The sequence below is a fragment of the Epinephelus fuscoguttatus genome, linkage group LG12, assembly GCF_011397635.1.
Source record: "Epinephelus fuscoguttatus linkage group LG12, E.fuscoguttatus.final_Chr_v1".
NCBI lineage: Eukaryota > Metazoa > Chordata > Actinopteri > Perciformes > Serranidae > Epinephelus > Epinephelus fuscoguttatus.
The window spans coordinates 23,376,435-23,398,323 of NC_064763.1; the positions used below are offsets into that span (position 1 = coordinate 23,376,435).

A 21,889-nucleotide genomic window follows, 5' to 3' on the forward strand; every position below is an offset into this window, starting at 1 on the left:
CTATAGTTTTTGTTCTTGGTGTGGGCAGTCCCTTAGTCTCGATCTATAATGAAAGTACATATTTGAGACCCCTTTTTAAAATCTTAAATCTTCAATAGGAACTCACAGATTTGGGAAAGATACAAGAAGGAAGTCAGAAAGTACTGACAGACTTACACATTGTGGTTTAGGTCTTTTCATGGGATTTGTTCATAGGAAGAAAGACATGTAATGCCAGCCTTATCCGTTGATCTATGGTAGAGGGAGAGTTGAAATATATTCTAAACCTCTATTTTAAGCATTCAACCAAAATAGAGCTTGGATAAGTGATTCAGTGGGAGTCGGGGACTGAAACTTATGATGCACAGTTACACACTGCTCAGTGTAAGCAGGTCATAAAAAGAGGGTAGAACTCCAAAAAAGGCGTTTTGTGTGAAACCAAATACAGCTGGCTCCTGCGCATGCATTATCATGTGCTGTCTGAAACTGCTTCGTAATCTGAGATACAACAAAAGCACCGACTGGTCCTTTGCAGAAAGAAGAGCCGTTCTCCACTATGGAGAGGACAACTAAGCGGTATAATAAGAAAAAACACAACCACTGGTGCTCATGACAGTTGTTAGAAACAGTCAGTGGAAATAAATATGGTGGAAAATCATAAGACGGATGTACTAATTCACCAACAAACAGAGAGATGCTGGACAAACAGGAATGCATTCTACCAAAACAAAAAGAAAAGTGGAGAAAGAAATGGACCTGGAAGATAAAGCGGGATATTGGACTTCAGAATGAAGTTAAGGAGGAAAGAGAAAAACCAGAGCTCTACGTAATCCAATCTTTTAAGAGTCAAATCATAATTGATGAGGTAAAATCAATTTTGGTTAAAGACCATTGGTAAATAACAGAAAGAGAAAGAGAAAGAGAGAAAGAGAGAGAGAGAAACATTGACGTCACTCAGGCTAGGGTGCTTGTCACATTCTCATCTGCATAAAGATCACGTGCGTAGGCAAAGCATTACCTACCTTCCATTTCAATCAGTGACACGTATGCAATATCAACAAAAAAAGGAAAGAAAGAAAAAAGAAAAAAGGAGAAAGGAATGTTCTCCGCAGCGAAATGGGAAAAAGACAATGACCTCTTTTAGTATCAAAGCTACATACTGTGTCCAGAGACTAAGGAGAAATAAACAAACCAAAAAGTACAAAGAAAATAATAAGAGGGGAGAAAAAAAAAATCCAGATGGAATTCAAACTAAAATTAGAAACAAAGGATGAATCTATAAACTACATGATTTGCTTTGTCTTTTTCGCTTGTACAAATGCAGCCATATTTGTATCAAAACGGGGGGAAAGGATAGAGGTAAGCGGATAGAGTTAATTGTCATATTAGTGGACATCCATGTAGAGAAGAGTAGCTAGGAGGGAGGAGGGGGAGGAGGAGGGGGAGGGCATGCAGAGCTGGCAGATGTGAAAGATACGTGGGAAGAAAAATGCAAGAGTGAGACGTGAGTCACACATGACACAGATGAACAGGTAGGAGAGGAGGAGGAGGAGGAGGAGGAAGAGGAGGGGTAGAAGAGTGTTGGAGGGGCAGTCACTGCTAAGATGGACAACTAGAGAGTCAGCACATTTGAAAGGGACCCCAGTCACATTTCGGCCTGGGTCGTCTTCAGTGGCAGCACTTCACTACTCTGTACTTTCATACAGACAATCTTTATTTATTTATCACTATAAACACAGGTACGTACGGTGAGACAGAGCTTTGTCAAATTGGCCGTTTAAGCTGTTAGCCGCCAGCAGGGAGCTTACGTTCAAAAATGGCTTGGGTCCCTTTAAAATAATCATGTTAATAAATGTGTGAGTTGTCCTAGTTTTATTCAAGAGTCCATGTACTTTGTCTTTGAAGTGTTTGAAGACATCCATTAATAATGAGCAAGAGGACGACCAGCCCAGTTTGGGACTCAATCGCTCGCTGTGTAGGAGACAATCCTGAAAGCTTCTCATTTAAAAAGCTTAAGGAAGCAGCTGTGGGGAAGTTAAGCTAGTGTGTTTACCAAACGAGCCAGACAGTCCTCAGAACATCGTATCACAAAAGACTTCCAAAAATGATCCATTTCATCTTTGTGCAGCATATCCAAGTAAATTTTTTAATCAGGAACGAATCTTTGTTCCCCAGCTCGATATCTTCTGAATATCACTCATTTAGGAAAGATCTGAAAGGGTTTTATGTTTTCAGCAATGTTTTTGCTGAGGTGAAATGTCTACTTTGCCTACTGATGTTGTACTCATTGACACCTAAACCCTTACATTTGTGCATTTTGCAATACTCTTGACTGTAGACACTGATATCATCACAGTGACTGAACAGATTTTTATCATTCAAAATGCATTTGAAACATTTATATTTCTTCGTTCTTTTGCAATTTTAACTGCGAAGACAGACCTTACAAAGGTGCTTTCACGCCTGCCCTGTTTGGTTCGGTTCAATCAAACTCAAGTTAGTTTGCCCCGTAAGTGCTGTTCATTTGGGCAGGTTTGAACACAGCAATCACACTCAGGTGCGCACCAAAACAACCGGACCAAGATATTCTTGAAGAGGTGGTCTCGGTCCAGTTACAAACGAACTCTGGTGCAGTTTGTTTGTAGTGAGAACCTCAATCTGAACCAACTGCAGTCACATGACACATTGTTTGGGTTAAACATGAGCATGTTACAGTCCTGGAGGATTATTAATGTGCACCTCCTCCTGTACTGCCTTAATATGCACATTCAGCACATCCAATGCATCAAAACATTGTTTTCTAGTTGGAGCCGCGCCTCGTTTTCAAACTGTATGGTTTAACTAAAATGAACAATGACAGCAATATAGTCCACGATGAGCAGCGCTAAAATCAACCTGCGTAGTTGTCCCTCCACTGGGACATTAGAAAGTGTCACATTTATCTTATAAGTGTACTCTTCTTCAATGTTTTGTTTACTTCCTGGATTTTTCCCACATGGAAATTCTGACCAATCAAGAGCAGCTTTCTCATGCAAGGTATTTGATCTGGTCCACTTATAAATGCTGCCGTGAGAACACAACCAACTCTGGGCAATTATACAGCTTTATAATAAAATTAGTCCCTGATTCAGACCAAAGCAAGACAACTCTAGGTCTGAAAGCAGCCTTAGGGATGCCAGTTTAAATCAAGAGACATACCTCCCTGTCAACATTGGGGAGACCATGCTGCGTCTTCCTTGACTCATTCTGGTGCACCAAGCTGTAATGAGCCCATTATTACCCACAGGGGTCAGAGAGCAGTAAACATCAGGGAGACTCTCAACAGACGGCTATGACATGCCATTATCTATCCAACTGCTTTTCTTGACATGTAATGCCCTACTGTGCTGTACTTGGCCTGTACTTGAGCATTAATTGGCTAATACTTGTCATGTTGACGTGCCTAGGTTGGAGATGGTCGGGGTTAGGGAAAGAGGTTATGATTAGGTGTAGCACTGGCCAATTAAAGCACAGTAAGGTCAGACTTGATAAGAAAAGCAGTGGGATCCATTATAATGCATCCATGACCTGCAAGGTAAGGCTCATGTAACCAACAGGGGTGGTCGAGCTAGCACCAACCTGCTGCTATGTTAACTGCTGTGCAAACTAGTACTGGCTGTAGGTTTGACAATGTTGTTTTGTCAGTTTTTATTGACATATTCAAATATATTTAAATTTATTAAAGAAAATGTTACGATGTATATGTTTTAGTAGGAATTGAGTATTTAGGCTTTGTTGAACTATTACAGCGCCCGTTCCAAAAAGGCCTGTTCAGAATGGGCTGCTTGCTTGGTCTCAGGTGTTGTGGCTTGCAGCTTTCTCAAGAACTTCACACTCGACACTGTGCTCCCATTGGTCCTGAGCAATAAACATGCCATCTTGTAGTTGCGTCTCCTAGCATTGCTAGAGTATACCTGTCATATGCTGACAGCTAGTTTTTGGGACCAGGCTTCGTCCAGGAGCGAAAGCATTGATTCAGAAAATTACATCTCTGATAATGATGACCCAAAATGATCACTTTAAATGTGCTGCCTAATCACATTATTTGAACAGTGCATGATTATAGGATTTACGGTTTTAGGTCGGGCTGCGGGGCCAGTGTGGTATTGCATGTTGCGGCGCTGGTTCAGGAGCAGGTTTGGAAAATCTGACCCCTGCAAGACTATGCAAAATGCAGTCACGAAACTTAACAGGTGTGCAGTTGAGATAAAAAAAAGGCCAAATTTGAAGATGAGGGTGGTCACAAACAAGAGGGTTCGGAAGTAGCGGGACAGGAATTAGGGAAGGGTCCATTAGGTAATGTTTCCTTGAATATTCATAGAATATATAACGTCATACTTTGTAGGATGCTTGGCTTGGCTTTGGCTTGGCTTGGCTTTATTAATTTTCCATGGATGATTGTGTTATGCGCTTCTTTGCACACTTACAGGTCTAATTAACAAATAAGGCTACTAAAAATTAGCCCAGTGACACCTTTAGCTGTCTCCTTCGTTCTCATGATCCCCACAGATCATAGTGAGAGTCTCCCGTAAACACCCGCTAACACTATGGTTGGTGGGAACTGTTGTTGTTGTTGACAGCGGTTTCCCTCCATTGGCCACAAAGAGCAGCGAGGATTCCAGGCTTAAATACAAACTTGAACGAGCTGCACAAAGATATTATTTTCAGCTTTTCAAGTGCTTCAAGGAAAAGGACAAACTTGTTGGTTTGGCAAATTGCACACCTGCTTAACTTTTCCACCTCTTGTGCACAGCTGTTTCCTTGAGCTTCTCTACAGGAAGCATGCAGAGTTTCCCCCACACAGTGGATGAGACAGTCCAAACGGGGCTACTGGACGACTACAGGAACACAAACTGAGATGATAGAGAGACAACCAGAGCTGCTATACAGAACATTTGCTAAACCACACAACTGCTGCAGTAAAATCAAACTTCAGTTGGATCCAGGATCTGTCACACATAACCACCCTCCTGTGCAAACGTGTCAATTTGGGGATTATCATGACACAAATATTTTAGCTTTTGGTGGAGATTACCAAGAATGGCAACATCACCTTTCACTACAAAGATGCAGCTTAAAAAAAAATGAGCCAATTAAATGCTCCTCTTTCACTACACCCCGACTGAATGGCTCAAACACACCTCCCTCGCGATTCTGCACTGGCCTGAGCAGATAGAGTAGAAACAAAACGCCAGGGACAGAAGAGACACTGCCACCTAGGGGCAACATGCACATCGACATGGTGAAGTAAAGCAGTAGAGAGGAGCATGTGTTAAACTCCTGGTGGTTTGGCAGGAGCTGTTGGACGCCTGGAGGAGAAGAGGATCTATCACTGAGCAGAGCATGTGCTTGAGAAGAAAGACAACTGTATTGACAAGAAGAAACTATTACACATACCCAGTTAACCTACTTGGTCCAGTTCCAAAGCATTTGAGTGCTTTTTATATAAATGAGACAGAAAGATTTGGGCATTTATTCATGGGTAAATACCACTTAAACTGATAAGGAAAAAAAGAAACAGTAATGAATGAAATAAGCAGAGAGAAAGAGAAAGAGAGAGACCAGATAAGACCTCAGAGACACATGCGAATATAAAAATAGAAGACATCAGCTCTCTGACATGAGTGTTTACAGGGGGGGTTCGCAGCCCATTTAGATGCTTATTCAACAGTCAAAGATTATTTTACAAGCGTTCCCATCGGTCTAAGTGTCTTTTGTTTCACTCCAACATAATGGCTGTCATCCTACTGTAGCTCTGATGATCCATTTACAGTATGGGCTACCAAGGTTGTTTCTATTATAGCATAAAGTGATTTAAAACTCAGTGTCTTTTAGGTTTTAAGAGACAAACAAAGATGTTAATTTTTAAAGGAACTGCCAAAAAAGAACAAAAACAAGGAGCTGTTCCAAACTGAACATAGTTATATATATATATATATATATATATATATATATATATATATATATATATGTATGACACTTCAGGAGCCTATTGTGGACAGTATGCTGGGCTGTTTTTTATTTTAAGAACAGAGTTGCAACGCCTTTATTAAACAAAGAGCCCCCCTGGATTGGATTCATTTGCACAACATAGATTTTAGGGTGCGGCTCGCCTCTATGGAAGATTTAAAATGCCAACATAAAAACACATCCAACACAGAAATAAAGTTTGCATGTTCTCCCCGTGTCAGTGTGGGTTTTCTCCGGGTACTCCGGCTTCCTCCCACAGTCCAAAGACATGCAGGTTAATTGGTGACTCTAAATTGTCCGTAGGTGTGAATGTGAGTGTGAATGGTTGTCTGTCTCTATGTGTCAGCCCTGTGATAGTCTGGTGACCTGTCCAGGGTGTACCTGACAGGGTGCCCAATGTCAGCTGGGATAGGCTCCCGCCCCCCCCCATGACCCTCAAGAGGATAAGACCATTTTTTAGCTTTAACTTTTGACTTTAAATTTGGTTACATTTCTGATGTCACTGATTCTGATTACGCATATCCATTTCAAAAAAGAGAACGCTCCCTTCACCTCCTCATGAACTAATGATAGTGCTTTACATGTAGTCCTGGCAGATCTATGCTGCTCTCTGCTGGACAACACTGGAATTAAATATATTTTCTCACTGTTTTCTGAGTTGTTATTTGATTTTAGAAACACAGCAAAATTGAAAACACAAAATTTTTACCAGCCGCAACAACACTGCAACAGCCAGCACTGTTTTCATCTTGTGAGTCTGTGTGTGTGCCATCATGGCAAAATGTGGTGCTGGAAATGCAGACTGTAGCGGGATCTACCACAGAAGCTGTTTGGAGTACTTTAGCAGGTGTTTATACGTCTCTCTGTCTGTGGAAAGGTTTTGTCATTGTGAAAGCTTCACAGCTGTGAAGCAGAGTCCTGTCGGTACTTGGCCTGGTGATATTTTGTCTTAATTTTATTTTTGGGTTTGGTGCTGGGTGAAAAAAAAAGACCTTACGGGTCGGGTCACAGTCGTTACGTTATACGTATATAAAAGAAAAATGATAATAATCAGATTTTAATTTAATGTTTTTATATTCTAATCCTCACGATTACAGTAATCTCCATGATTACTGTGGAGATGTGCTGCTCAGTATTATGAGAATAAGCCAAAAAAAAAAAAAAATAGTAATAATAATAATAATAATAATAATAATAATAATAATTTAAAGTGTATTTTCTGAATTACTTTGGTTTTAAAATATATTATCTCAGTTAGACATGTATGAAATGTACCAAAATGATCACTTTGAACGTGCTGCCTAACCAAATTATTTGTATAGTGCATGGTTATTGCATTTGTGGATTCAGGTTGGGCTGTGGATCCTGAAACTTAACAGCTGTGTAGCAGAGATCAAACTGAAGGCCAAGTTTGAGGAAGGGCGCTGAAAGTATTTAGTGCTCCTGGCCCACATTAGTGTTTCATCGCGGACTGTTGTATCGCAGCTGGATTGACTTCATTGCAAGATTGTTTTTGATATTAAGTATTTTTTGTATCAAAATATCTTTCTTTTCTATTCCTGTAAAATATTTTTGATGACTAACCTTGAACTCAGGGTCGGTCACATAAATGTATCTAATTAAATGTGATCGGGGAAACGAGCTAACCTGTCCGTCATATACAACCACACTTGACTGTTAGTTTGTGGGTAGTTAGAAGAGCAACACCTTAGTAGGAGATGTTTGGATTTAAAGGTCCAGTGTGTCGGATTTAGAGGCATCTATTGGCAGAAATGGTATATAATATGAATAACTATGTTTTAATTACTTTTTAATCACCTTGAAAGAGACATTGTGTTAATGTTATCTTAGAATGAGCCGTTCATATCTACATACGGGGCAGGTCCTCTTCTATGGAGTCTGTCGTGTTTTTTTTTACAGTAACCCAGAGGAGACAAATCAAACATTAGCCCTAGATAGGGCTGTTTGCCTTTTCATGTTGGGCACCATAGTTCTCCTACATGCTTGGCACATTGGAGAAGTTCACTGCTAAATGCCACTAAATCCTACACACTGGACCTTTAAGATGGCAAAAACTTCATTTCCAAACAATGTGGATGAGGTATTAACAGGATGTATCTATATGTGACAATGTGCATTTTATTGCAGTTTATTTCAGTTGGATTCTTTGGCATTTTAAATCTTCCATACAGCTTAGCACTAACAGCTGATACCTGGCATGGAGAGCTGCACCTTGTTACAATTCATTTTAGCATGCTTGGATCAAGACTTTCCAGAAGTAATTACATTTGTCAATTCAAGGACAAATCACAGATTGCTATCACTTTAAAGCACCATCAGATGCCTGATCATGACTCTTGCAACACTGGCTAATTACGAGTTTATCTGCAGTAAAACTGAGAAGTTCTTGCTCCTGACAGACACGTTTTTCTTTGATGTTTATTCACGGGCAAGGACCTTTAGGGGGGAGCAAATGTTTAAAGTCCTGTCCCTGTCTCAGCTGTTTTTATGTGTCTTATGCCTAAGCAGGCACCCGCTCGGAAGAAACAACACATCTTTTTGCTCATTCATTTGGAAACACTGTGTGCCAGTGTGGCTCCTATTTCCATCCGAGGTGTGGTATGCCAAACTCGACTCTGCACAGAAACACTAAAACCTTTCTTCTCTTTGCTCCCTCCCTCCGCTACCGGCAAACAACAAGAACAAACAAACGAAACAAAAAAACAAGATGGCAGAGGAGTCAAAGAGAGCCAGAAACAAAGCAGCAGGAGCGGCAAGTTTTACACAGGACAGGAGTGTCTTTTACACGTCACAAATAATAATATCAATAATAAAAACTGGCCTATAACCTAGGAATAACTGATAACAGAATGAAAAAAATCTTTCAATATCAAACAAGATGAGAATTCATGTCAACCAACACAAAAGGAGCAAGATAAAACTCAGTTGTAGAGACTGTGGTAGATACCGTTGGAGTGGGTGGGGGAGGGTGGGGGTGCGGGAGCAAAATAGAGGAGATTACATACATCGTGCCCTTTCTCGCCATCGCCGTGGTTGAGTCTGCCGGCCTTGCCGTTGCGGCTCCGCTGCTGGGTGTGGTCCCCGTTGTGCCACGCGGCTGGAGTGTTGGTGCCTGGGGACAGCGAGGTGCCGGACGCCTTCTGTCCGTCCGTCTTGTGCTTGGAGTTCGGTCTGGAAGAGCAGAGCCACACAGCAACACACAAGGTGAAGTTCAGCCAAAAATAATGACTTCTGTTGACCTAAATTACAGCCCAAAGTTCTCAGAGTGAATTTTTGACTTAAATGAAAATTGAAAGTAAGAATTCTTCTCTTCAAAGGAATACTTCACCCACAAAATGATTATTTGTACATCAGTTATTGACTCTGTGTGCCACTGAATTTGTGAAGAAAACTTTAGCCCCATTTCCACCAAGCAGTACGGCACAATTCAGTTCGGTTTGCTTGTTTTCTGTTTCCACTGCGAAAAGTTGTGGGTTATCTATTAAAATCACACAGGATTGCTGAACACCATATTGGTTTTTAGTTTTCTTAAAGAATGAACAATGGGGAGGATGTAATATAAATCTTCATCTCCAACGAGCTATTCCAGGTATTGACAAGGAAGTGTGGAATAAAAAAGATGATATCTGTGCATCTTTTCTGATCTCTCTCTTTGCTTTAAGTGGCTGTATGTCACTTGATAAATGTGTCTTATTTTTAACACTAGGCAAAGAACTTTTTCTGTCATTAGTTGGCTCTTCAAGCTTTGACGAATCCAAGCTCAGAAACTTTGGATAAATGTGATGCTGTATTTCACAAAATAAACATTCTGCCCTGTCGGTGACTTCTTTAGAGAAAGAAAAACTTAGCAGGAGAGCAATAAATCTTAGTAGCTGCTCCTTTACACTCTTATTGGCACTAAAAATAATTTCAAAAAATGTTTAAATGCTGTTTAAGATATCAGATCAAAGTTAAACAAAAACAGAATAAGACAGGTTGTAAACTGGCATCAGAAAAATAACACTGCATCCAAGAAAACTTACCAGAAACCCAGAAATATCAACCAACTTATAGAATAACTTCAGTATTTTTCAACCATGTTTTTGAGTCCAAGTGATTAATAGGAACAGCAACTTTAAAATATGGTTCAGTTTCGGGCAACCGTGAATCATGCTGCAATGCAACCACTCCGTCAGTTTACATCCATTAAAAAAGTGTCTGTTTTTGTCACTGACCTTTTAGTAAGATCATTTCTGTTTAACCAGAAACAGCCCCAAAATCACCATCACCAAACCCACCAGACTCCATTTGATCAAACAGTAATTTTAGTGTGTATAGAGCCAGCATGTTTTCACGACTACAGTAACTGGATGAATTTAGGGTTTATTTCAACCAAACCAGAGTTGGTGATTGTTGGAACAGTGGAAAGATGAACCAAGACCAAGACTTTGTGAGTTTTATTTTGTTTGTGTCAACGTGTGTTTTACGATAATGCAATTATGGTTTATTTAGATGGAGTCTAGTGGGTTTGGCGATGGCAATTTCGGGGCTGTTTTTGGTTACACAAAAAGGATCCTACTTTCTAACAAAAAGGTTTATAGGCCAAAACACAGCGTTGGCAAAAGCTGTATGTCAAAAAATACGCCCCTATTATTTTCAATGTACAACCCCACACTGGTGGCAGCTAGATGCACATTGGCGCTCCTGGACGCGTTGCCCCACGACACTTCACGCCACTGTCCTATTTCCAGCCTTACTGCCCCCAGAATTAAATGCATTTCCTCCACATTCCCTCTCTGCTTGTACAAATCAGCTACCGTAGCAGCTCTTTTTCTCTGCTCCTATGGCAGCTCGATTCCTCTCCTCACTATTGATGTATAAAGAGAGACTCGTTGTTGAGGTTGAGAAATATCCAGAGCTAAATTACCCTTAATCGCATCATTATAAAGACAAAGGCCAAAAAGATATATAGCGAGTCATAGCTCTGGGGATCAGCTCCTCAGTTGAGAAATCAAGTGTAATTAGAGGCTGTCGACAAATGATTTTAAGCTAACGCAGAGGTGGAAGAGGTGCAGATCTTTCAGTAAAAGTAGTAATAAGTTTGTGTGGTCATCTGTTGACGAGTTGCAACGCAATACATCCAGTGTGTGCTAGGAAAAGTAAATGGACTGCACTTGTAAAGTGCCTTTTTTTAGTCTTCTTACCAAAGTGCTTTCACAATACAAGTCACATTCACCCATTCACACACACATTACACACTAGTGGCCGAGGCACCACACACTGCTACTCAGTAACCATTCACGTACACACACTGATGGAACAGCCATCAGGAGCAAATCGGGGTTCAGTATCTTAGCTAAGGATGCTTTGGGATCAAACCCCTGATCTTCTGATTGGTATACGACGTGCTCTACCTCCTGAGCCACAGCCGCCCCTTTCATCTTATCTCTGTACAGATCCTTTCCATAATGTTGTCAGACACATATGACGACGAAGCCTGTCAATTTAAATTAACAGTAATTGTATCATAATAAAACACAGTTCATTCAAAGGCAATAGAAACAAATCCGTTATGTTAAAATGTTATTATAGGAGCACCATTTGTATCCTAATATATTCCCAGAAGACGGAGTGTAAATGACACTGGCGGTCACCAGTGCAACTGCTCGGCAGTTAGTTGAGCAACACCAGTGTGTGACAAAGCCAAGTGTACGTGCTGATACGTGTTTGTGTGTGTGTTGAGGAGTCTACCTGGCGGGAGATTTGGAGGTGCTCCGAGTGGAGGACAGGGAGGCGCTACGGGAGCTGCAGCAGCTGCCTTGACGCTGTGAACTCCTGCCGGGGGTCTCACCGGGGGACCTGATGAATGACAACCAATGGACGAACACACACCACACACACACATGCATACATATGCATACATAAAGCCATGTTGTATGTACGCATACATCACGGGGACACACATGCCACAACGAGCTCAGTCGACAATCTCATGATATGTAAAACAGTTCATGCACTGCCAAACGCCTTCAATATATATTCTAATCAGGACAGGGTGCGATGTATGGCACGGGGGGTTTGTTGAACTCACACATTAGTGCTTAGAAGATGCGATCTGCTACATTCATTAACATTCTCCAAGGGTGTCAGTGTGAGATAATGGGTGTAAAATACCAATATAAATTTATGAGAGACTGAACATGATTCCAGTTGTACCTTTTGTTAAAGACTGAGAGTGCTGTTTGTTTTACTGTGTGCAGAGAACAAATTGTGCTTATTCTTACACACTACACACTGTATATTTACATCACATTTGACTGATGTGATAATGACGTGAAACTTTGTTGTAGAGCAAAAAGCAGACGTGTAGTTATTTCAGTCAGCTCAGCAACAACATGCAAAGCCAACCTTACACCAAACGACTTTTCAAGCCATTTCACTATCGCCAACACATTTTCAAAGTCAGTACAAAGTCATGACAGTTTTGTGTGAGTTGTGACTCCCATGATATTGTTGTAAGGTGGGCATAATGCTCAGTCCGAGCTGTCTTGTGTCAGACTTTTCCCCGATATGATGTTAAGTAATATTCAAACTTGTCTATTTGCACCTGGGTGAGAATAGTCACACTGCAGCCTTTTGGACAATGCAGCATTACTACAGATCCCACTGCATGCTGTTATTGGCTGGTTCTAGACACACTGACAGGTCAAGGTTGGCATTGGTTGGGATAAAGCCAAAAAAGCCATGGTTTGGGCTAGTACTAGCCAATCTTGGATATTCTCTGTGATTAAAGTGGCACAGGAGACTGGGGCTGAATTCCTGTGTGAGTCAATGTTGGCTTATCATTTTAAGACTTGGCTGAAGTATTATGCTGGATTTATACTTCTGCACTGAATCGATGCAGTACCCTGCGTCTTACCCTGACATGCACCTCCCCAGAAATGTTACTCCACGTTGCAGCAGCGCAGACCTCCTGACTATTTTTGTAAGCTGAAACCATTTCCCTCAGTGGAAATGACGCTTTTATTTATTTTAATTTCAGAGGGTGGAAACAATACATTTTGAAGACAATAAAGCCTCCACAAAATAGCATTTTAAGTTTTGTGTGTAATACAGATTTATACTTCCAGATTTATCCTGGCTTCACATGAGCAGAGGAAATCTCTGCTTGTTGCTAGGCTAATGTATACAATGTAAGATGCCATAGGCTTGTGCTAATAACATTAGCATATATTTGTTTGGAAAGCGTGTTTAGTATAAGACAGTTGTTCTGTCAGTGAACCTTGAGAGTTATAACAGAGTTGAATTTTGTAATGTTACCTTTGTTAAATGTTGCTGTTGTCACCAGGCTTTATATAGGTAGTGGAAAAGTCTGCAAGCCGCTAGGCTAATTTATACAATGTAAAAAGCCATAGGCTTGTGCTAAAAATATTTGCATGTTGTATTTGTGGGGAAAATGTGTCCAGATAAAGGTAATTTGTCATGCCAAGCCATGTTTAATGTGTGTTTTGAATCAACTAAACTTTACAGCACTTCACAGAAACCTCCACCGCCAGCTAGTGTTTTGGAGGTGTGACTGCAGAGTGACACAGACACACCACCATAAAAGTATAAATGCTGACAACAGTGTAGGCTATGTGCGTAGGAGATGGTGTAAACTTTAGCAGAAAAGCTGAAGAGACCTGTTTATGTTAATGTCATATTTCAACGTTGCTAGGACATTCATATTTACACCCAGGTCAAAATTTAATTTTTGAAATGGTTCACCTCCCATTCCCACTATAATAGTGCAGATAACCAATGGAGGCTGGTAGCAAGTTGATGCAACTAAATCCAAAATGTAAAGTTTGTAATCAAATAACTTATTTTAATGGGTTATATTGATGCCGAATTGTCAAGAATACTGTTATGATACTGACAATTACTGATATATAACACCTTTTATCTTGTGCTTCTAGAGTTACGTGTTTTTGTGGACACATAACGAATTGTTAATATGTCATATGTCTTAAATGCAGTTTGGTGTTATGTTTACCACCAAGAGCAGGATGGGAAAAAAAACTCCCAGAGAATCTAGTTGTAGTTTTGTACACGTCTTAAAAGTCTATTCACAGTCCTCTAGTGTTTGGTTGACATACATGGTATTACAGTGACTCTATATGCATCTCACCTCTTCTTCTGTTTGTTCTTGTCTTTGTGTTTGTTCTTTGGGCTGCCCGATCTGAAACAAATGTCACACGAGGCATAATGAAGCTGTGTGCTTTAAAGCACAGCAAACACGCATTCACACCCTTTGTACAAAAAAGGAAACTCAATGCACCACTCACCCATATGGATTGCATTGTCTTTTGAACAATCAGTAGGCAGAAACGACAATAACACACACCTTACACATGTTATGCATGTTATAATGTATTGGTTTTTTTCTTGCTCCATACACACCTGTATCTCCTCTTTTTCCTGGAGCCAGATGCAGATCTATAAAAGGTAAAAACACAACAATCATCATCATCATAATCTGAAAAATTCATATACAGTAATGCTACGGCTGTGAACCAGGTGTCTGTTCCAAGAAGCAGGTTCACTAACTTTATACAGAGAAGGTATTTTTACATCCATGCTCCAGATTTGAGGCGGTTCTGGGAATTACTAAACTGCTTCTTGAAATAAATTCTGGGACATCAGAGGTAGTATTTTGGACAATTGCTGGAGGCTGAACCCAAAGTCTAATCTGTGCTGTGTGCCACTTTTCTATTTACTCTGGAGGTGAGTAAGCTTGTGTTTAGCAGCAGCAGTGTATTTACACTGATAACTACTCATATAACTCATATACTAAGTGGTGGAGTAGGTTTTCTCAAGTGCTGTACTTTGGTACTTGTACTTTATTTTCCTTTTATGCAACTTCATACTTCTCCTCTAGCAAAGTATTTACTTAATTGACAGCTTCTCAGATGACATATTACATCCTCTTCCTGTCCAGTAAAAACATGTATCTCTAGATATGTTGGTATTAAATGTTTGTGATTAACTGAAAGATGACGTGTCTCTATCTGTGCTGAGAAAATTCTCCTTCTTGGGGTGCCCGGTGTCGTAGTGGGTAGAGCAGGCATCCCATATATGAAGGCAATGTCCTTGGCGCAGTGGCTGCAGCCTGTGGCCCTTTGCTACACTTTATCCCCTCTCTCTCCTCCTTTCACACTTAAACTATTTAATAAACTCTAAATTCCCCTACTTCTTAAGCTAAATAAATTCCTCAAAAACCCTCTTGGATCAGATGAAAAATGCAACGTCACAAAAAGTGTTTTGCCGACACCATGAAAGGTTGACTTTTTAGAGATCCGTGGCTCTTACAGGACAGTCATGCCAGAAACATACAATGATCTTATAGAATATGAAGGACCTACTATGTTCATTCTCAGATTCATACTTTAATTCAATGTCAATTAAATTTTATTTATAAAGCCCAATATCACAAATCACAATTTGTCTCCGAGTGCTTTATAGCATATGACATCCCTATGTCCTTGGACCCTCACAGGAGATAGGAAAAACTGCCTCCCACAAAAAAAAACTTCAATATTTATATTTTGGGTTTCTACAAGAACATGTTTACATGTTTTAATTTTCAAAAAACACTTTATTTTTCTCAATCTGTCTTTGCTGGAACACCTGTATTCACCCTCTGTCTGACACGCTCTGTTTTAGCGCCCATCTCTTTAAGCCGCCCAGTCTGCTCTGAAGAGTTAGCATTTCCGGGTCCTGTATATCTCTGTAACGTCATTGCACCCGGGAATGACTGTAATGGAGAATAGCGACACTTTCTACCATGAAATATCACCAATAAAAAAGCTTCTAAACATAACTGGACATTTTTCAGTAGGAATATGACCCGAAATCAGGGGGAAACATATTTGAAATCACAATAATAATATCACAATAATCATACTGTGACTTACGTATCGTGATAATATTGTATTGTGGAGCCTCTGGTGATTCCCATCCCCCCACCATATACTCAATAAAATATCTGTGTACGTATGATGACAATAAAGCCTTGACATATTAATGAACACAGGATTCTAAATATTACAGACACAGACATACAAAGCGGTGTCAGGCTACAGCTCCCAGTCTCAGGCTTAGTTTTTATCACAGAATATGAACATGTTCAAGATTCTGTGAACAGCAGGAGGATCATGTATTTTCATGTACCAACTCCTACATGGAATATTTCAGCATGTATTTCTGCACTCCTAATGATGTGCATGCATTCTGAGTCACATGCATACATGCATATCTACAAAGGTGTCCACAGGGAGCTCTCACTTCAGGCGTTTCCACTTGCTTTTCGCCAGGTTGTGGATGTCACGCTTATTTTTCCTATTGCTGCGTGTACAGTAGATGATGCTGCTCCCTGCGATACAGCAGCAATAATAGCCCCAGATTCAGTTTCCCTTTGACCACATATCTAGTGCATAGTAATGATGGGGAGGCCGGCCATTCCTCAGTCCTCAGTGTTCAACTGACACATCACCTCCATGTCACTTTCACCCTCATTGCAGTTTCCATGGTGATTAGTCAGGCCAGTCTGCGAGTTGCTGCTATTTTCCTGAACAGCACTTCATCCCCCCTGCTGTTTTACACACCTACAGCGTGCAGTGGAGTGGGAGGCAGTGGCAGCACAAAGTGTGTTGATCCACTGAGAGGGGAGTAATAAAGCTGTCACAGTAACGTATATGTGGCTGATGTGTGACTCAGAGCGGTAGCAGCACATGTTTCCCCACTGGAGGGAATCAACTGGGGACTTTACTGTATATGAGGCGTGATTTTGGAGAGCCCATTTTTCATCTTCTCCCACACACTCTGGTCACGATAAAATCCCTCACATCACCTTTTACTGGGTCGCTTTAGCTCCACTAAAGGCCAATTCATTGTTTCCGCATGTCTGCAAAGGTCTACATGGACGCCTGTGTGGATGTCAGCATGCAGCCCATTTTTTGTGACCACGTGAACTGTGACTGCTCCAATTACAAAATATAATCTGTTGTTCCACACTCCAGTCCAGTTCAACACACTGCGGTCAAGCCAGCCACAGTTGGTGCACTGCAGTGAAGTTAGTTTTAAGTTGGATATTCAGCGGACATTCAATCCGGCACCAACAATGTCTTCTTGGATTCATTTTCACCTGATGTCGGCAGTAGGATGGTAAACTGCCGAATGGGCTGCACATGGAAGAAAACTACGTGAAACTATGAATTGGCCTTAAGTTGGCCATTTTGAATTTTGTGCATTTTTCATGTATTTCATGCAAATTTTTACAAATTCCTCCTGGGGGGGTAATCGAATTTGTTTAAAATTTGGGTGGTATAACCCTCCAACTATGATTCCAAATGTGAAAGAATAGTCAAAAGCTGGGGGCAATGATGTCATAGATCATGTAAGAACACGCCACTTTGGGCACTTTACAGGAATTAAACTTTACGAAACTCTTTCGAGAGGATTCAACAGAGCCATCTCAGTTTGGGCAGCAGAATCTCAAGACATTCACAATGCTGAGCTGCAAAGCTTTTGTGTTTTCATGGAATGGTGTGCACGTGGCAAGGTGTGCAGTTAGCATGCTTCAACGTGACACAAGAAGCTGTTGATTTTACAGTTCAATCTGCACCAGACTTCACATGATGGATAACAGTCTGGACCTGAAGACATCTATAGGCCCATATCAGCTGTGTTTCAATTCAGGGGCTGCAGCCTTTGAAGGCTGTATTTGAAGACCGATTGCTTCACATTGGCGCGACCAAGACTGTCCCATTTGGAAGGCTCCTTCAAATGCGCCCGTTGCAGCCTTCTTTACCAGAATTTGGAGGATGCAATGGATGAATCCTTTGTGGCCCAGCCTATCCCAAGATACATTGCGCACTGGTGACCATTATATATTTAGTTAACTAACAGTTGTTAACTAGCTAACAGTTAACTGTTAGCTAAAAGCACACAGCTTAAACAATCTGAATTTAATAAGGTTACCTGAAAACTGTCCATCAGCCTGAAATACAGTACAGGCCAAAAGTTTGGACACACCTTCTCATTCAATGCGTTTTCTTTATTTTCATGACTATTTACATTGTAGATTCTCACTGAAGGCATCAAAACTATGAATGAACATATGTGGAGTTATGTACTTAACAAAAAAAGGTGAAATAACTGAAAACATGTTTTATATTCTAGTTTCTTCAAAATAGCCACCCTTTGCTCTGATTACTGCTTTGCACACTCTTGGTATTCTCTCCATGAGCCTCAAGAGGTAGTCACCTGAAATGGTTTCCACTTCACAGGTGTGCCTTATCAGGGTTAATTAGTGGAATTTCTTGCTTTATCAATGGGGTTGGGACCATCAGTTGTGTTGTGCAGAAGTCAGGTTAATACACAGCCGACAGCCCTATTGGACAACTGTTAAAATTCATATTATGGCAAGAACCAATCAGCCAACTAAAGAAAAACCAGTGGCCATCATTACTTTAAGAAATGAAGGTCAGTCAGTCTGGAAAATTGCAAAAACTTTAAATGTGTCCCCAAGTGGAGTCGCAAAAACCATCAAGCGCTACAACGAAACTGGCACACATGAGGACCGACCCAGGAAAGGAAGACCAAGAGTCACCTCTGCTTCTGAGGATAAGTTCATCCGAGTCACCAGCCTCAGAAATCGCAGTTAACAGCAGCTCAGATCAGAGACCAGATGAATGCCACACAGAGTTCTAGCAGCAGACCCATCTCTAGAACAACTGTTAAGAGGAGACTGCGCGAATCAGGCCTTCATGGTCAAATAGCTGCTAGGAAACCACTGCTAAGGAGAGGCAACAAGCAGAAGAGATTTGTTTGGGCCAAGAAACACAAGGAATGGACATTAGACCAGTGGAAATCTGTGCTTTGGTCTGATGAGTCCAAATTTGAGATCTTTGGTTCCAACCGCCGTGTCTTTGTGAGACGAGAGAAAAGGTGAACGGATGGATTCCACATGCCTGGTTCCCACTGTGAAGCATGGAGGAGGAGGTGTGATGGTGTGGGGGTGTTTTGCTGGTGACACTGTTGGGGATTTATTCAAAATTGAAGGCACACTGAACCAGCATGGCTACCACAGCATCCTGCAGCGACATGCCATCCCATCCGGTTTGCGTTTAGTTGGACGATCATTTATTTTTCAACAGGACAATGACCCCAAACACACCTCCAGGCTGTGTAAGGGCTATTTGACCAAGAAGGAGAGTGATGGAGTGCTGCGGCAGATGACCTGGCCTCCACAGTCACCGGACCTGAACCCAGTCGAGATGGTTTGGGGTGAGCTGGACCGCAGAGTGAAGGCAAAGGGGCCAACAAGTGCTAAACACCTCTGGGAACTCCTTCAAGACTGTTGGAAAACCATTTCAGGTGACTACCTCTTGAAGCTCATGGAGAGAATGCCAAGAGTGTGCAAAGCAGTAATCAGAGCAAAGGGTGGCTATTTTGAAGAAACCAGAATATAAAACATGTTTTCAGTTATTTCACCTTTTTTTGTTAAGTACATAACTCCACATGTGTTCATTCATAGTTTTGATGCCTTCAGTGAGAATCTACAATGTAAATAGTCATGAAAATAAAGAGAACGCATTGAATGAGAAGGTGTGTCCAAACTTTTGGCCTGTACTGTATATGAAATGGCGGCGTCTCTAGCGGTGAATCATCTCCTCAAATACTAAATAAAAAACATAATAACAATCTCTGGGTCCATGATTTACTGCTAACTAACTTCCTAGCTTACTCCTCCTTTTGTCAAGCGCAGCTAGTTGTTAGCTAACAGAAACGCCAATGGGTCAGGGCAAGAACAATTGGTGATGCAACCAGGAAATCCTCTGCAGACCAGACCGTCCCATTTCGGAGACCGTTTGGTTTGGCTAATGCGGTCTTCGAAGGACGTGGCCGACATCGACTGCAAAGGCTGCGTCCTTCAAAGGCTGCAGCCCCTGAGCTGAGACACGCCTAGTGACTCATTTTGTCTCTGCCACTGAAAGCACAGGGTTGATTAGAGAAGACTGGGGCCAGCTAGAACAATTTTTGGTTTTGATGTCATGACTGAAAAACCTCTTGAACTATCTGATACAGATTGTTACGTAGGAAATTTGTATCTACTACTACTTGTTAACAGTCAATTAGTTGTTTTTACAAGCAATTTTAGAGTCACAATATCTTTTTAAAGATCTTTTTTTTGCCTTTATTAGATAGGAACGCTCTAATGCGAAATGGGGAGAGAGAGGGGAGATGACAGGCAGCAAGGGACCAGAGCTGGAATTGAACCCACAGCCACTGCAGCAAGGACATGGTCTTTGTACATGAGGCGCCTGCTCTACTAGGTCAGCTTTTCCCACGGTATCAAAAATGGTTTTGATTATCGATATGTTTCAAGTTACTGTATTCAAGTTATAAAGTCCAGTATTCCGACAACACTCTCTGGCACTCCATAGTCTACAAAGGAAGTGGTACAAAAGTTGCAATAGGTCATTTCCACAATGCACTCCAAGCAAGAAACACTGTGTCGACCAGCAACCCTGACGCACATGAAGGTGCGAGTGCCCGTTTATTGCTGCTTGCAGCTTTAATTATTGTCCTCCTCCCTCAAACACTCTGGTCACAGCTAGATCCCTCACCTCCCCTTCACTACAAGGACATGGATACTTTATGTGAGACACATGCGAGCTCAACGAGCCCAATGAAGCTGTTATATTAAAGTGAGTTACAAACAAGCAGGAGGATGAATTCTTTAGCTCTGAGCATCAAGGGAGGACGGATACTCTCTGGGGAGGAACCCTGCATTCTGCTCCATCCATACATTATTCATACATCAACAACACCTGCAATGCAGAGGGGGGGGGTTGAGGAGAGAGGAGGCTGGGGGATGAGGAGAGGAGGCGTGGGGATGAAGAGAGAAGGTGCGGGGATGAGGAGAGAGGAGGTGTGAGGATGAGGAGAGGAGGTGTGAGGCTGGGAGGGAGGCATGGGAATGAGGAGAGAGGAGACGTGGGGATGAAGAGAGGAGGTGTGGGGGTGAGGAGAGGAGGCGTGAGGATGAGGAGAGAGGAGGCATGAGGATGAGGAGAGAGGAAGCCTGGGGATGAGGAGAGGAGACATAGGGATGAGAAGAGGAGGCATGAGGATGAGGAGAGAGGAAACCTGGGGATGAAGAGAGGAGGTGTGGTGGTGAGGAGAGGAGGCATGAGGATGAGGAGAGAGGAGGCATGAGGATGAGGAGAGAGGAAACCTGGGGATGAGGAGAGGAGGCGTGAGGATGAGGAGAGAGGAAACCTGGGGATGAAGAGAGGAGGTGTGGTGGTGAGGAGAGGAGGCGTGAGGATGAGGAGAGAGGAGGTGTGGGGATGAGGAGAGAGGAAACCTGGGGATGAGGAGAGGAGGCGTGAGGATGAGGAGAGAGGAGGCATGGGGATGAAGAGAGAGGAGGTGTGGGGATGAGGAGAGAGGAGGGGGATGGATGAGAGGTGTGAAACGAGAGCAAGGAGGTGCAGTGATGCTCAGCAGTTTGGTGAGAGGCTCATTTTTCTTGTGTGGCGCTCCTCTGTACAGGCTGGGTTATTAGAGCAACACATTTAGCCCTGCTCCCCCAGGAGTCAGGAGCTCACAGAGACGGGAGAAATTGGAGGAGGAGGAGGGCACTCGACAATTGCTTATTGTCGTTATGATATCCCAAGGCACAGCATGAGTATCTGTTGATGAGCTCTTGCTCTTTCTTCTCTTTTTTCACTTTCCCTTAGCATTTTCCCCCTTTTTATTCTCACTACTCTCTGCTTCCTATCTTTTTGTCTTTTCTTATTCCCTCTCTTTTTCTTCTTGTCCTTTTTCCTCTCCTTCTTCCTTTTCTTTT

The 21,889-nt window shown here is 41.8% G+C and overlaps 1 protein-coding gene across 1 annotated transcript in view; it reads right to left on the reverse strand.

The window, feature by feature from the left end:
- The window catches only part of srrm3 (serine/arginine repetitive matrix 3), a 135,694-nt gene that overhangs the window by 12,472 nt on the left and 101,333 nt on the right, over positions 1 to 21,889 (reverse strand). Inside the window, exons 7-10 of the mRNA XM_049592141.1 lie at positions 14,431 to 14,466; positions 14,159 to 14,209; positions 11,740 to 11,847; positions 9,015 to 9,180 (exon numbers count right to left, since the gene is read on the reverse strand). Coding sequence (XP_049448098.1) covers positions 9,015 to 9,180; positions 11,740 to 11,847; positions 14,159 to 14,209; positions 14,431 to 14,466 — 361 coding nt within the window. The remainder of the gene's footprint in view (positions 1 to 9,014; positions 9,181 to 11,739; positions 11,848 to 14,158; positions 14,210 to 14,430; positions 14,467 to 21,889) is intronic.